Genomic DNA, 18,087 nt, shown 5'->3' with positions numbered 1-18,087 from the left:
AAACTTTGAATCCATGCTCTCTCACACAACAGTCAGTACACATGACAAGTGGGTTGCCAGTGTGCACACTCACCTCCTACTCCACCCAAACCCACATCATACATACCTACATATGTGGAGGTCCTCACTAGAGACCTCCCAAAAACAAACACAAACACACTACACAATACTTTCTCTGCAGAACACAATATACATAATAGGCGAGAGACTGGTGCATGAGCTATCACAGCCTTAAGACAAAACACAAAACCAAACGTATTAGTCGAAGGTGATTCCATCGTGAGACACACAGATGTCCCTCTCACCAGGCTGGATAAGGAAAAGTCAAGGTCAGCTGTCTGTTAGGTGCCAGGATCCACCATATAACACATGCACTCAAGTTTCTCAACAGACTCCATCAAAGTCCATGTTGGTGTGAACGACTTGAGCTGTACCTCCCCGGAATATAAGAAGAGAGACATGACCGAGATCTTGGACTATGTGTCTCAGGTAGGTATATCCCTAATCTTAAACATAATTTTACCTTCACCTAGAATGATGCCTCAATATAAACAGAAAGAGTTCAATAACTGGCTTAGTTTCTGGTGTCATTCTAAGGGGATCCAGTATCTGTCAGCCTGGAATAACATGATTGACAGACCTCGATGCTTTTCCAGTGATGGTCTTCATCTGTCACCCCTGGGATTTCGGATACTATCCAAGGCTCTTGCCACCCTCATCATGCCTTTTTTAGGCAGTGTCTCAAGGACAAAATTCCGGATGTAAAAACTCCATCTAAAAACAACCTCAAGGTTATGCTGCTAACATGAAACTGCACTCACTGGAAGCAGTCCTCCTTGGAAGACGCAGGCATTTCTGCAGTCATGGAGACCTGGTTCAAGGCTGTGTAGAGCACAACAGCCATACTGGGTTATACCTCCTTCCACATGTTCAGATCACAAACTGAAGGTGTGAAAACTAAAGGAGATGGTGTATCAAAATTCATTAAAAATAAATACACCTGCAGATTGGATAAAAGATATGATTCCTTGGAGATACTTCAGATGCAATTAACTGTTGTTAGGACACCTATTCAAGTCACTGCCAGCTGCACGACCCCCTCTGTGAATCAGGACACCCACTCTGCCTATTTGGATCTACTTGAGTCTATAAAGATACATCTGAACACCATTGTTTTGGGCTACTTTAACTACCCATCCATTGACTAGGTAAATTACTTGTGCTCAAACTCACTTGCCCAAAGGTTCCTCGACTTAGTTAACTCCAATGCCCTGGACCAGCTGGTTGTCACCCCCACAAGGGGTTCCAACATCCTGGATATGGTGCTTTCCAGTATGGGGGACCACTGTGGCACCTCCACTGGGAGGTCTTCCCTGGTGAGATCTGACCACAAATTAGTCTCATTCAAAGTAACTATCACACCTGACCCCACCTCCAGCAGCAACTAAACTAAAAAACTTCTCCAAAGCAAATTATAACCTCTTATGGCACAGTATAAATAGCTTCACTGCACTTCCCCCCTCAGATGGAACCGGCAACTATACAGAGTTCTACACCAATAAGTTATACAAACATCTATACAACTGCAATGACTTGGCCATACCTGATAGTACCAAAACAAGTTCCTTAAGGCAGAGCAAACCTGCCTGGTGGACAACTGCGATTGACAGGCTTAACAATAAGAGGAAACAATTGCTACGAGTAAGAGGGAGTGAGCCCTAAACTGAAAGCACTCTCTCCTCAGCCTAAACAAGCAAATAAGCCTCTTGTAAAGTCCTCCAAAGCACATGATGAATGCATATTAGCTTCCTCAACTAAAGGCAACCATAAGGCCTTTTTTAATTACATCAGTAACCTAAAAGGAAAGGTCCGGATTTGTGCCAAACTGGTAGTTAATGATATCACATATACCGAGCCAGTGGACATGGCTAACCTGCTGGCCGACAGGTTCTGTGAAAACGTCACACGCCTGTCACTGCCACACATACCCCATGACATCCCTACCACCTGTCCCCTACCTTGTATCTTTAAAAAGTAGATCGTAAATGCCCCAATGCCAAAAACACATCATCTACATATGACCTGATAACATCCCGGACTGCGTCATACATGGGCTCCAACAAGAATTAGCAACACCATTGTGTAGTCTTTTCAATCACAGTCTAAACACCAGCTTTGTCCCAGCTGAACAGCTGAATGGAAAATAGCCACCGTTACTCCCTTGCACAAAGGTGGTGCTTCCACTGACCCTGGGAACTATACACCTATTAGCTTGACAAGCCTGATCTGCAAAGCCATGGAGAGAATCATCATGGACCTTATCAACAAAGATATATGCAATCTCCAAACACTTAACTCTACTCCGTTTGGATTTGTCAAAGGGAGATCATGCCTGTTAAACCTGGTGGATTTCTTTGAGACAGTCACCAAGGTCCTGGATGAGGGCAAATTTGTGCATACAGCCTACCTAGACTTATCCAAGGCTTTTGACACTATACCCCACTCGGGCATCATTGACAAACTCACCTAGCTAGGTATCAACCCCTATATTATTAGAAAGATCGCTAACTGGCTCACTGATACAACGCATATAGTCAAAATAGGGGAATCCACGTCCAACAGCAGACCTGTAACCAGTGGTGTTCCACAGGGATCAGTCCTGGAACCTCTACTGTTTGGAATGGATTTCTCCAAAGTACAAGCAAAAACTAAAGGTCCGTGTGTTAGAAAAATATGTAACAGTAATATGCATGCTTAGTGCATTTAGTGCATTCGAGATTTAAAAGAGTTAATACATTTATTCTGTTCACACTGCATGAATCTGCACAGCCATTAGAAACTTAACAAGAAGCATTCTGTTTCTACTAATGTCAACAAATAACAAAAGTAAATAATTTCTGCTAATGTCATGAAAATTAACAAAGGGATATTGATTTCTGCTTATGCCATGAGAAAACATGCAGCTGCTAAAAGCTATTGATAAAGAAAACAATAGATGCTTGAAAGTTTAAATCGTAGTCAGCATTACTTGTACTAAAGCTAGAAATGTACCTTGAATCTAGGTAAAATGTAACACATGTATTAGAACAGTACAATAGAAGAACTGAAATGGACTGACATAAACCCAAGGCCAGGTTGTTTTTCTCAAAATGTTTTGCAGAATGACAAATATTTTAACTTGGTCAGCAATAAGTCTAACAATATTTTCTGTAAAACATACAGAAAGCTGTGTCAACTACGTCAGCTACAGAATGTAACATTTTCTATGCGACAGGAAGAAAACTGTACAAGTATAACCTACTAATCATTAAATCAATCATTCAGACAAATCTTGTGCATACATGCTTGGTCTACTTGCTGCAAGTAATAAAGGGTGCCTTGCTTGAACCTAACGTGAATTGGTCTTTGAAGTTTTTTCCTTTGACAGATTGGTCCTTCAGACCGGAACCCTCTCCTCACCTCGGATCAGATGGGCCAGGTGGTTGAAACCGTACAGGGAAGAAACCAAATTGGTTCTTATTCTCTGAAAAGTCCTCAGACTGAATTGTCGTTCAAAAGAGGCCAGCCACTTTCTGATCTGCGACTGAAGGACGGGTCTCCGCGAACTGGTGATCAATCACGTGGGCTCAGGTAAGGTGAATCTACTTTTTTTTTTTTGTTTTCTGTTTTAGATCAGGGACTACATGTGTATTGTTTTTGTTAGACTGTATTTTTCTTACAAGTCAGGGACAAAAAAGATTACTGTCTTGTCATAGATCAGGAGAAACAGAGTAAGTCGGCAGTCATTCTGAAGAGACTACAAAATCCGTGGTACCACGTTAAAAAATTAAGAAAAGTTACGTAACAATCAAAGGGTAGAACAAAATGGGTAATAACTGCACAAAAAGACCCCAAAATCCGCTAACAGAAGATGCAAAATACATGCAGTCGCAGCGCGCCGACAATATTAAATATTATTCAAAATGGGTTAATAAGTACGAATTTGACGGAAAATTAGAAAAATCCTCGGTTATCAACAACTCAAAACCAATTCCAAAGGTCGGGTAAAAAAGCAACGTAAATTAGGAATCCCTCAGGCACACAGGTGGATTGAGGAAGTAAACTGTAGGGAACAAAAGAACAAAAATTCAAAAGCAATGTTTTTAGATAAGGAGGATAATAACTTAGTAATAACCATCAGCACCTCCGCCTCCCTTGCCGGAATATGAAGCAAGTGAACAGGTTAGTCCATCCCCATGATATCCTGTGGTCACTGAAGATAGAGATATTATTAAAATAAAAACTGACTAAAATTAGAGATCCTATCAGGACCAGGTCCCGAACAAAGGCAGGTAATTCAGAAGAAGGTATCAAGTTATGGCAAATAGTTAAGAATTTACATTCCATAAGTGAAGAAGAAGAAATATGCCCACTTATAGAAGTATCCAACCCTCAGGCAGGTCATGACAATCAGGACCCAACTATTTTAATGTATAGACCTTGGACTCTGGAGGATATCCGGACAGCCACTGAGGGAATTCCCCACCCAAAGGTTAATTTTAGAAAATTCTCAGACGATTTACAAGGAATGAAGCTGAGTTATAACTTAAACGGAGAAAAGGTAGTTAGACAAATTGTAGGGTCAGATTGGTATATGATAAGTGGGAACTGGAATCCCCATGACGTTGCATAAAGACCCCTCCCACATAGCAGCGCAGAATTAGACACCAGAGTAAAAGTTACAGACCGCATCTCTGAAAAATGAAAACCTAGGGCAAACTGGACTTGCATTAATCAATGCATCCAACAAGAAGGTGAAATGATTGACCAATATTATGCCAGACTATTAGAGTGTTTTAATAACCACTGTGGAATGCAGGTTCCTGAAGATCAAACACAAGATTCCCCATATGAACAGCAGTTACAGAATGCATTTTTAAAGGGCAGTATTGCACCTATAAGCAATTTTATTACAAAGCACATGGTAGATCATCGTACAAGCAGGTTACAATCATTACTTGAATATGCTAGGCATGCCGAAAGGCATTTTAATAGCAAAAAGAAAAAGAAAGCTCAAGTATTTTCTGTAGAAGATGGAGCAGACATTTACGTAGTACAGTCTGGGAAAAAGAGCAAGACAAATGCACAGGGAAACAAACAATCTGATCAATGATCAGAGGACTTTGAAGGGCGAAAGAAAAGGGGAGAATGTTTTAAATGCGGTAAAAAGGGACATTAGGCAAGGGATTGGAAGAAAAACAAGAAGGCAACAACAGAAGACAAGGAGGGTGAGGACTGACAATATGGTAGTCAGGAATCACTAGAAGGGGCTAGCAAAGAAGGGATTAATGAGAATGTGATAGAGGGAGTAGAGGAAGTGCAGGAAGTTACTGACAATGAAGAAAATGAAATATTAGACCTAGCTTTATTGAGCTTGGAGCTTTATTTAGCAGACACGAAATCAGAAGTTACACTCTTGGTAGAAGGGAGGGAAGTAAAATTCTTGTGCGACTCAGGGGCATCACGAACCCTGATACATCCCTCCAAACTGCCAGAAAACACAGAGCCACCTGATTACATACTAGTCAAAGCAGCTAATGGACAGCTGTATCAGGAGCCTCTCTCCCGTAACATTGCAATAACTGATCCAGTTTCAGGACTGACACAAAAAAGCAAAATTGTTGTTTCTGCAAAATGTCCAGTAAACCTCTTGAGCAGAGACCTCATGCAGCTATTTGGTATAGCAGTAGTCTCAACCATGCAGGGTATGGAAGCACAGCGACAAATTGATACCTTTTCAGTGCAATCGGAGGGTGAAATGTTTTATTGGTACAGCCAGGACTTGGTTGCGATTGGTCCAGGGACTGTAACCAAGAGTTAATGAATGTAGCCATCAGAAAATTCCCCTCCCTTGACATTAATAAGCAACACCTGTTGCACTGTACCCTGTCTTATTGTAACAAATCAGGACCTGATAAGGACTATGAGCAAGAATTGTTTAAGAATCATGAAAACAGATTTATATTGCGTAACCTGTACTGGGATACAGAAGGGAACAGTGTAGCCAGCTGTTCATTGCCCCAGGAGTTCTTTGCACTTTATAAATCCAATTGATTACCACATGTTAGCTTAACCAAAAACAGAAATATAGAATGGGCAGACCTAGGAGAAAAAGTCACAAGATAGGAGAAACAAACAGAACTAGAACTGTCCGAACAGGGAATACAAATACAGAAGTTAAATTGGATAACTCAGACCAACCCAGCTGTGCACTTGTAGTCTGGTGAGGACAGCTGATTGACACTCCTGTTAAAGGAGGAAGAAAACGCCTTGCGAGGTATACCAGAGACTCTCTGGTCAACAGGAAAATCAGATGTAGGACTCATTCGTACAGCGGGACCAGTTACTATCACGCCAAAGTCAGCATTCAGACCACAAAAAAGACAGTATCCCTTAAGAAAAGATGCAGAGGCAGGGATAAAGCCTTTTATAGCAGCCTTACTTAAAGGAGGGATACTAGTAGAATCTCCCGATTCACCAGGTAACACACCCGTATTTCCAGTCAAAAAAGCAAATGGAGAATGGCGTATGGTCCAAGATTTAACAGCTGTAAATGATGCAGTAATACCAAGGGCACCCATGGTGCCAGACCCACACACCCTGTTGAATGATTTAAAACCTCAACAGAAGTATTTTTCCGTGGTAGACATCAGCGATGTGTTCTTTTTGATACCGATACACCCAGATAGCCAGTATTGGTTTGCAGTCACATTTCAAGGGAAAAGGTATACATATACGTGACCACCACTGGGATATTGTGAAAATTAAACAATATTCTCACAAGAAATGGCAAGCAACTTGGCGGGATTCACCAAGAGGCAATCAGATTTTACTTTATGTTGATGACATCTTGCTGGCAGCTCCCACCCAGCAGGATTGTAGAGAAGATACCATAGCACTTCTACAATTCTTAGCCGCTGAAGGACATAAGGTAAATAAAAGTAAACTGCAGCTTTGGAAAAAACAAGTCAAATACCTGGGATATGTAATATCCAAGAAAGGCAGAACATGAGATGAGGACAGAAAAAATAGCAATTTTGCAAGCACCAAATCCCACTACCAAGAAGGAAATGATGTCCTTCCTGGGTACAACTAATTTTTTCCGGAGCTGGATTCCAAACTATGCTTTGGAATCTGCACCTCTGACTGACCTTGTATATAAGAAGCCTATGGCAGCGCAGGATTTGTTACAATGGACACCAGAAGCAGAATCTGCTTTCTGCAAACTGAAGCAGTTAATAGCGTCCTCATTAGTTCTGGGATTGCCAAACTACCATAAACGTTTTTTCAAAACTGTAGATTGTAAGCAGGGGTTACATGACATCAGTATTAACACAGCAGCATGGGGATAAGCAACGCCCCATTGCTTACTATTCATCACAACTAGACCCAGTGGCACGATCCTTACCCCACTGTGTACAAGCAGTAGTTGCAGCTGCAATGGCAGTACAGGCTTCAGCCTCAGTAGTCTTGTTCCACCCTGACACTTTGAGATTACCTCATGCAGTCGCAATTATTTTACTGCAAGAAAAGGTGGCATATCTTTCCCCTGCTAGGCATCTTTCCTGTATGACTATATTGTTGATCCAACCTCATATGACAACTGAGCGATGCACGACTTTGAATCCTTCTACTCTGCTCCTGACCCCTGCAGACGGCACACCGCAGCGCTGCCTGCAGGTAATTGAGCAAATGACACTACCTAGAAAACATCTCACGGATGTCCCCTTGGATGATGCCGAGGTGACATACTACATGGATGGCTCGTGCAAAAGGGGTCCTGCAGGACAGAACCTAGTAGGATATGCAGTAGTTTCTGATACTGAGATTAAAGAAGCAAACCTTTACCACACAACTTATCTGCACAGGCAGCAGAATTGATTGCCCTGACATGGGCATGTACCTTAGCAAAGGGTAAATGTGTATTTTACTGATAGCCAGTACGCTTTTTCTACTGTACATGTTTTTGCGCAACAGTGGAAAAACCAGGGAATGATAATATCTACTGGCAAACCTATAAATCATGCACAGTTTATTTTAGATCTTTTAGAATCTATTCAGTTACCTCAGAAAGTAGCCATTTCTAAATGCACAGCTCACACCAAGCAACAAAAGAGAATTTCAAAAGGTAATGCGAGAGCGGATTCAGCTGCAAAACAAGCAGCCACAGAAGCATTTCTTTTAAATGAGGAATTACAACCCTCTGAGATTTTAGACTTAGAAATGTTGAAAACAATGCAGACACTCACTACGCAAGCTGAAAAACAACGATGGATAAAACGAGGAGCAATTCTCGAAGAGGGGCTGTACATCTCTAGAGAAGGGAAACCGATACTACCCTCTAATTTGTTTCGATATGGAGCTTTGTTGAGCCATGGGCAGTGCCATGTCCCAACAGGGGGGATGGTACAGCTGGTGAACCAGGTGTTCACAACTTACGGATTTACAAACTACTCTAAAGAATTTTGTTTGACATGTCAGATTTGTAACAAACATCATGCACAGGGGGCGATAAAGCCCAAGCAAGGGAGTTTCCATACACTGCCATATCCGTTTCACACTATCTGGATGGATTTCATAGAATTGAACAAATGTGAAAATAAGAAGTATTGTCTTGTCATTGTATATACGTTTTCCAGGTGAGTGGAAGCCTTTCCAACCAATAATCCAGATGCCGCCACGGTGGCAAAAGTACTTGTCAAAGAAATCATTCCTAAATTTGGCATTCCGGGAAGGATCTACAGTGACAATGGTACACACTTTGTAAATCAAACCATACAGCAGTTGAGTAAGCATTTTGGTATTTCTTTAAAAAATTATTGTGCATACCATCCACAATATGCAGGGCTACTTGAAAGGCATAATGGTATATTAAAAAACAAATTGAGAAAATTGATAGCTAAGACAGGGAAAAACTGGATATACTGTTTTCCCCTGGCACTGTTGAGCATGAGAACTGTCCCTATAGCAAAAGGATTGACTCCTTTTGAAAAGTTATTTGGAAGGGCTTACTATACACCCCAGTGGAAACCTCTCATGTCATCAGACCAGGAAGCTGATTTTACACTCGCTGAATATATGAGGAAAATAATGAATTCTAAACATCTGTTGCAGTCAAATTCTGTTTCAGATAGAAAACAAACTGAGACATCAGAAGTGGCAGTAACGCCCAGAGAGTGGGTGTGGATCAAAAATATAAAGAAGAAGAATTGGTCGTCGCCAAGGTGGGAGGGTCCCTACCAGGTGCTTCTTTCGACACCCACTGCAGTCAAGATAGCAGAGCAAGCTTCGTGGATCCACCTGACGCACTGCAAACTAGTTAAGAACTTTGAACTGGACAAAAATCTTACCTCTCCATCGGGGCCCTCAGCACAAAGTCTGGCTACAAAAGGGGGGGGGGTCAGATCAATAGGACTGATCCATCTCAACCCCAGTGAAGAAACCATTGGTGCTGAAGGTCTGATTAGGGCAGAAAGTAAGAACACATGTCTGAAATAAAGATGACAGAATCCAGTAAGATCCAAATGCACCTATTCAGAAGAGTCGGAGAAAACAGAAATGCAGAACAACCGTTTCCTCAGAAGTATTGCATAACCATCCTGCTGACTGTACTAGTGACAATAATCTTTTTGTTGTGGCCGTTCCTTTTCACAGCCACACAAACTGAACTGAACAAGCACGCAGAGTGGCACCCAAACTTTAACACTTACCAGGCAATCAAATATGTGTATGCTGACACCTTCAATGTTTCGAATTGCTGGATTTGCACAGCTTTGCCAACAGCATATGGGGGGGTTACTGTTAACTTCAGTCCCCCAGGAGCCAACAAGACCTGAGAAAACTTAATTTATGATACATCAGATGTCACATCACAGGATAAAGTAGCATTGCACTTGTCTGTTCGACAAAAGGGGACTGTGTGTTTTTACAAAAATAATACAGTCACATCACAGGATAAAGTAGCATTGCACTTGTCTGTTCGACAAAAGGGGACTGTGTGTTTTTACAAAAATAATACAGTTCAGGTGGGTTGGAGCAATTGCATTGTGACTGTTCCCTATAGATGCTACACTAAACCTGATAACATAGGATCCTATTGCAACACGAGTTATGATTCATTTGTTGAACTGATGCATAGGACAACTGGTGAAGTAAAACATAATGCTGACCCTTATAGACAACTGTCTATAATAGACAAAAAAATGTTTCATGCAGAGTCAGGACATAGTAAAGTTACTACCAAAGTAGAAGATTGTTACTTTGTATGTGGTAGGAAAGCATATAAGTGGTTACCTGAGAATTGGTCCGGCAGTTGTTTTTTGGGGTACCCAGTTCCGGCCATATGACACACAGCAGTTTTACCTCAAGAGAAAATTCGGAATGTTTGACGAGAAGTCAAAAAGCCTGTCAATCCAGTAGGGCAAATCAATGTGGGCTGGAAATACCATCATGCTGTGGGCTTAGGGAAAAATGGACCGTCACATATGGACTTGGGTGATACCATCATCTCGTGGGCAGGTGTACTGCCAGCATATGGAGCAACGAAATCAATCTGGGAACTGAAAAAATTGTCTAAACTTCTCGAAATAATGAGCAATGCAACCTTTTCTGCCCTAGAATTGGTGACTGATGAACTGACTACCATGAGAACAGTAGTGCTTCAAAACTGCATGGCTCTCAACTTCACCCTAGCGGCCAGAGGAGGTACGTGCATTTTAATCCAGGAGGAGTGCCGTTCGTATATTCCTGACCACAAACACAAGATAGACAATCATCTTGAGGTAATTCAGCAGGTGTCAGCCATGATCAAACCAGGACCAAATCCATTGACGGACTTTTTCCAGAGATTGTTTGGAGGGGGGCAGTATCCGATTGCCATCTATGTAGGAATGATCCTACTGGTGGGATGTGTGTGCTGCTGCATCCCCTGCATGAAAAGACTGATTAAAGACTTTATAGACATGTCAGTTTCAGAAACCTTATACCAAGGTGCTGAACTTGAAGAATTGCTGAAAAACTGAAAATGCTTTCATAAGTTTAAACTGAATGACCCTCTTAACTGCAAATCCTGAGTAGGAAGAGGTTAGGGGAAGAAAAAATTGTTTATGCTTATCTTGAAAGTAGAATAAAAGTATTAAAAGGGGGGAAATGTTAGAAAAATATATAATAGTAATATGCATACTTAGTGCATTTAGTGCATTCGAGATTTAAAAGGGTTAATACATTTATTCTGTTCACAATGCATGAATCTGCACAGCCATTAGAAACTTAACAAGAAGCATTCTGTTAATGCTAATGTCAGCAAATAACAAAAGAGGTAATTCACTTCTGCTAATGTCATGAAAATTAACAAAGGGATATTGATTTCTGCTTATGCCATGAGAAAACATGCAGCTGCTAGAAGCTATTGATAAAGAAAACAATAGATGCTTGAAAGTTTAAACCGTAGTCAGCATTACTTGTACTAAAGCTAGAAATGTACCTTGAATCTAGGTAAAATGTAACACATGTATTAGAACAGTACAATAGAAGAATTGAAATGCTAAAATGGACTGACATAAACCCAAGGCCAGGTAGCGTTTTTCTCAAAATGTTTTGCAGAATGACAGATATTTTAACTTGGTCAGCAATAAATATTTTCTGTAAAACATACAGAAAGCAGTGTCTAACTACGTCAGCAATAGAATGTAACATTTTCTATGTGACAGGAAGAAAAATGTATAAGTATAACCTACTAATTCATTAATCATTCAAACAAATCTTGTGTCTACATGCTTTGTCTCATTGCTGCAAGTAATAAAGGGTGCCTTGCTTGAACCTAACGTGAATTGGTATTTGAAATTTTTTCCTTTGACACTGTGGCTGACAAAGTTTGCTGAGGACTGCAAACTGGGAGCAGTCATACAATCTCCGAATGATGTCAACATCCTACAAGAAGGTCTTACACAAACATACGATTGCTTTCAAAGTCATAGTCTTAAACTCAGTGCAAAAAATGTATCATCATCATTCCTTTCACTAAGAGCAATGTTCCTGCTAACTACCACATCAACAGCAACACCCTAAGTATACACTCAGTGGTGACAGACCTGGGCACACAGGTTGAGAGCAACCTTAGCTTTGATCACCATGTCTCCACAGTAGTAAGAAGGGCATTCTATATTGCTCATCTCAAAAGTAAGGGCATTGTCTAAATTATAACCTCCCTGTACTTTTCCCTCATCACGCCAATAATTGAGTAAAATACCCTTTTTGGTATGTACCTTTCCAAGCACCTGCAGCAATTGGATAGACCACAAAAGTTCCTCACAAGGAAAATTCAAAATCTTCAGCATCTGTCCTATGTGGATCATCTGAAATCACTGTCATTTCATTCTGTTTCACACAGAGGCGATCTCTGCCTTCCATATAAGGCAATCTCTGACCCTACTTTATTGGTAATGCTGCATAACAGCAAGTCAAATAGGTACACAGGTTACTCGCTCTAAAGACCTTAACCTGGTACGTGACATTAATAGAACCTGCTGGAGGGACAGATTTGTCTCCCAGAGGTTACCACACCTTTGAAACAGACTACTACTTTATGTCAACCACAGCACCTCATTGGCCCTCTTCAAACGCAATCTGGGCAATTGGATGGGTAACCATAAATTCACCCCAGGGGTTCCACCTGTGTCTCTTCTGGACAGGAGCAATAGGTGCTGATCGTGGAAATAAGGGTAGAACTTGGCTAGTAAGGACCCTAGGGCTATTAGCTTAGTAACTTCCTATGATCCTATGAAATAGGTTAAGCATAAATACAATAATGTTGACAGTAAAGTACATTTATTCATCTCCTGGAGTGCCTAAGATAGACTATCCTGTTTACTGCAATTTTGGGAAAGGGTGGTTGGGATTTAGGAATATGAACATTTAGGAAATAGTAACACTGGGAATTCACTATATGGAAATTAATGCACTATAGAAAAAAATGGTAAATAAAATACATACAACAGTTACGATTTATAAAAGATCTGTAGTTACTTAAAGTACAACAAGCAGTAGAATATTGACGGAAATTTTAAGAAATGATGTTTTAGTTGTGGCAAAGGTTGTGTTTTATAAAATCTGTGATTTTGTTTTATGTAAATAATTACATTTTAATGCAAGTAATTTTACGTTTTTAAGAATTTCAACATTCTAGCAAGTTATTATTAAGAACCCCTTTAGTGCTATGGGATGTTTTACATCCACCAGTGCTACCACCAACTCAAGTAAATGCGGTACGATATAACATCTCATCCAAAGCAATACTAAAATCATTCAGACCTTCTAGAATGACAGCTTCATCAGGACTTCACTTATAAATATCCACTGATGCCTAAGGAAGAGCGTACATCCTTTAACATTATTTATTTGCAGTTTGTTTCTTAAAGTATAAAGTTCTTTCTAAAGCCTGGATCCCATATTCCCAGTTGCACCTGCTGAGTTACCTTATTTGAACACGTTTAACCTACCTCAGTTTCAAAACTGCATATTCCACTTTTGTATCCTTTTCGTGAAATATACCTGCTTAGATGAAGCCCCTCCTGCAAGACCCGGTACAGATACACACAAATGTTTTAACAGTCAGTTTTAATACGGCCCGTGCCTAACTTACCACAGAACGACTCCAGTGTTAGCAAATTCCATTACTAAAACGCATGTTTATCATAAGTAATACATTCATTCGTACTTACTGACGCGGTTTTGTTTTTAAATTCTTTGCGATACTTTTTATTCCCCGAATGAAACACCGAACTAACGGGACTCTCTGTTATATTCAATATCAAGCCGCTGTCTGCCATGATGTTTAACTAACATAAAACTAAAAGCATACTACTAGATTCGCTGCCCTAACAGGATCAGGTAATCTCAAACTATTACAGTAAGTATTCTTTCCCCATGTGAGTATAAACAGCTACATTGAAGGACCCCAAACACAGCTGTCTAGAACCTTGTACGATTTGCCTTTTTTCCTGCATTTGCATCAGTGATCATACTTTACAAGACGAGGCATCACAGTGTTCTCTTCCACACCAAATTTACAAATTATTTTCCGATTTTTCTGTTAAGTGTGCAGCAGATTAAAAAAAAAAACAGCGAAACTCTAGGACCGTGGATTATAATCTAAAAGGTTGACATATTTATTGCTGTAATTCTGAAACAAGTCACGAAATCAACTGTCCACCATATACTTTATCACTTTTATAACGGTTGGCTTTACATTAATATACCTTACAGTTAAAAAATCACGTTCCTGTTTTCCCTACAAAACCCACTACGCCTTACACTAACACCTACCTCCACTGTTTCTTATAGCAATCGCTACTATTTCTAGCCCTTAAACTATAATTAACAACCAAATGTAACGCTAGAAAAGGTTTTCAATTGAGAACTAGAATGTAATACGTCATGCATACAATCTTCTGTAATATCAATACAACAACTGACAGTGTTTCAGCCTCTCAGATGTTTCAATTTGACAGGCACGTGGGATCTATCATTCACCTGTCAAACGTCGCGGGCCTTTCCTGGACTAGTGTCGCTCCAAAGATGGCGTCACATCCCCGTTTGTGTTGGGGGAAAAAATCTAAACTAAGATGGCGACTATAGAGGGATCTTATTTTGATTGTCCAAGCTCTTCTGAGCCAGAACCAGGACCTAGTACATCTGGAATGGGTATTTCGATCCAAAAGCGAGAACCCATTTTGAAGCTGCAGCATCCTGTTAGTGGAGTGGAGCCTATTGCTTGGTCTGATGATCACCGCATCTCTATTTGTACTAGCCGAAACATCTCCGTCTTGGAACAGATCTGTGATATTCATGGCTATGGCCAGGATATGGTTATCCACAGAACCTCAATAGCAGCATCTTTAAATAGCTGTTTGTTGAAGGTATCTTTTTATATTTGCACTTGGAGTATGCCGGTACTTTTTTTGAGGCAGAATGTTAGAATGTGTGACCTGATTAATTATATATTGCTTTGTTATCTAAAGAAAGCAACAGTTTAGTAAAACTGTTTTGCCAACAACACTTTTGCCGCAGTCAGTCGTTTATAGGGTTACCACCTGTCCCACTTTGAGAGGGACAGTCCCTCTTTGGGCAGTTGTGTCTTGCAAAAAATTTAAAAAATGGCAAATGTCCTGAGTTTTTAGGACAGAAATATTTCCTACATTTTATGTAATAGTTGCATAAAACAGTTGTTCTGTATCTGAAACACCTAAATGTTATAAGAAACAGAATAAGCAGCTAAAATGCTACAAGAAAACGCTTTTATTTGGGCAAAAAAGTGAAGTTCTGTCCTTTGTACTGGACATGGGTATGTTTTGCCCATGCAAAATCTAACGTTTGTACCAAAAATGTCCCACTTTGGGCATTTGAAAAGGTGGCAACCCTAGTCGTTTATGGTTACATTTTATGCATTAAAAGTCATGGGGTGTGATCACAACATTTGAAATATTTAGATACTTCTTACTTAGCGTTACAGGGTTTGTAGCCAGAACGTCGGACTCACTCAAGATTACTGTTGCTCACTCCGTGTTTTTCATTTACTACTAGTTATCCAGTGTTTTTATAATTTCTGGTATTACCAGTAGCGGAACTGTGGTTGTAATTTGTTCCTCTGTCCACAGGACGGTCCTGATTTGGACAGCTCAGTCCTGTTCAACATGTCAAATGGTCTTCCTGATTTTTCAAAAATAACTTAGTTTTTTCAGTTTTACAGGAGGTGTAAAACTGCAGTTGAAATACAATTATGTAAAACAATGGTGATGTTAATATTGATTCCTCTATAGCATGGAATATTAGTTTTGACAGTAATTTTAAAATGTGTATTTTAGGTTGGTGGGACTTTTCTGTCAAATATTGTGTTTCTCTAAGACGTGTTCCATTTTGAACATCTGTAAAAGTGGTAACCCCATGAAGTTCAAAGATAACCAAGGAAATATCACCCGTAATTCTTTTGCTAGTTTAGGCATTTTTTTGAATTCTGATTTTAGTACTACCTGTTTAATTAAGTGTTAGTATTTTCCTATGTATAGTGCTGTTGGAGGCTTCAAAGTGTAGAGCATCGGAGAATCCACTTCCCATTTAATGTTTATTCTATTCATCAGTCTTTAATGGAGTAAGTGGGCTGGCCACAATCTGTCATTACTTAAACTGGGTCATCTGTAATTACAAATAGTATGTATAGGTGATGCTTTGAACATAATCGTGTTTACAAAGTAGTCACATTGAACTAGAAACATACGTGCACGCCTAAAACTGAAAGAATTGTGGTGCTGCTGATGAATCCAATTTGGTGCCTATCAGTGCAAGAGCTGTCATGATCAGCCAGTTTAGGCACTAACTGTGGTATGCAGTATCCTCTAGATAGGAGAACATGGATCAAGGACTGAACACTGTGTCAGGGCCAAACACTCAACAGTGTAAAAATAAGCTCTAGGTGATTTGATCACTTTGACTAAAGTTGCCAAAACTGGGTATTTGTGGTGATGTGCGATTAAAGATCTGGACTAATCAGACCTTATACCAGGGGCCCTTGATAACAGTATAAGGATCTGGACTAATCAGACCTTATACCAGGGGCCCTTGATAACAGTATAAGGATCCGGACTAATCAGACCTTATGCCAGGGGCCCTTGATAACAGTAGGAGGGGGCTCTATGTGCCTGAATTGGCCAGTGTGAGTCCCCTATACATCTTGAATGTGGAGGACATTCTGATAAGGAGGAGACTAGACATGCTGTGTATCCAGGAGACAAGGTGGAAGGATAGTGCATCAAGGCCACTTAGCATGGGATCCCTAAGGTACTACACGGGGGGAGGGGGGGGGGCTCTGACAAGAAATGGTGTGGGAATTGTTATGAGGGAGAGTTTTCTGAAGAAAATGAATGTCATAAGTATTAGCGACAGCCCAGTGACAATCGGACTCCATTGTAAGGACAGGATACTCTTAGTAATCTCAACCTATGATCCACATTAGGGTTGTGATAGTGAGAAGAAGAGTGCATTCAGGCAGCAATTGCGGGACTTGCTAGATAAAACAGAACAATGTGAGTTGGTGTTGATAATGGCGGACCTGGATGGTCATATCATGGTAGATAGAACAGGATATGAGGATTGCCCGAGACCACTTGGTTGGTGTAACAGGAATAAAGAATGAGAGACCATTGTAGACCTCTTTGTGGCAATTTACTTAATGATGGCCAACACATGGTTCACCAAGAGAGATACAAGAGTGGCCAACGTTCAACTCTGGTAGATCTCCTTCAGGAGAGGAAAGGGCAGTTAGATGGAATCAAACATTGCAGAGTCATCTGTAGTGAAACAGTTGGCTCACAGCATAAACCACTGGAGGCCACAGTCAGCTGCAAGCAGTGGGCAGAGAAGGCTCTAAGGTCAACAACAGTCTAGGCTGAAGACCTGGAAATTGACTAGAGTGAAAGTATAATATTTCAAGGAAATACACATTGCTCTAGCACCTCAAGATGAAGAGAAGCTAGGTGGAGATGATGAAGAATGGCATTATCTCAAAGGTTGTGTGTGAAGACTATAGAACAGTGCCAGGTATGGAAGTAAGGTACATAAGGTTGTTAGTGGAACACAGATGTCCAGGAAGTTATCAAAAGAAAGAAGGAGTGCATGAAAAGGTGGGAAATAGAAAAGCTGGGCCAGGTTAAGAAGGCATACTTGTTACCCAACTTCTTCTTCTTTCAGCTTTTCCCAGTTAGGGGTTGCCACAGCAGATCACCTGTCCGCTGATGTTGGCAGTGGGCAGAGAAGGCTCTAAGGTCAACCTTGATGTTGAAACCTTCCACAGAAGGCACACACACGCATGCAGTCATGCCTAGGGCCAATTTAGAGTGTCCAATCCACCTACAACTTGTCTTTGGGATGTGGGGGGAAACCGGAGCACCTGGAGGAAACCCACGTGGACCACAGGGAGGACATGCAGACTCCACACAGAAGGCACCCCAGCCGAGGATCGAACTGAAGAACCTCTTGCTTTGAGGTGGCAATGCTAAC

General features: G+C 40.7%; 1 protein-coding gene across 1 annotated transcript in view; it reads right to left on the bottom strand.

The window, feature by feature from the left end:
* DDX31 (DEAD-box helicase 31) overlaps positions 1-13,993 on the bottom strand; it is a 2,738,529-nt gene extending 2,724,536 nt beyond the window's left edge. Inside the window, exon 1 of the mRNA XM_044057921.1 lies at positions 13,758-13,993. Coding sequence (XP_043913856.1) covers positions 13,758-13,865 — 108 coding nt within the window. The 5' untranslated portion in view covers positions 13,866-13,993. The remainder of the gene's footprint in view (positions 1-13,757) is intronic.
* Between the last annotated feature and the right edge of the window lie 4,094 nt (positions 13,994-18,087).

This window comes from Protopterus annectens, chromosome 16.part0, assembly GCF_019279795.1.
Source record: "Protopterus annectens isolate FY-2018-M chromosome 16.part0, PAN1.0, whole genome shotgun sequence".
Classification (NCBI taxonomy): Eukaryota; Metazoa; Chordata; order Ceratodontiformes; family Protopteridae; genus Protopterus; species Protopterus annectens.
This window is presented reverse-complemented; position numbering and strand designations above follow the sequence as displayed.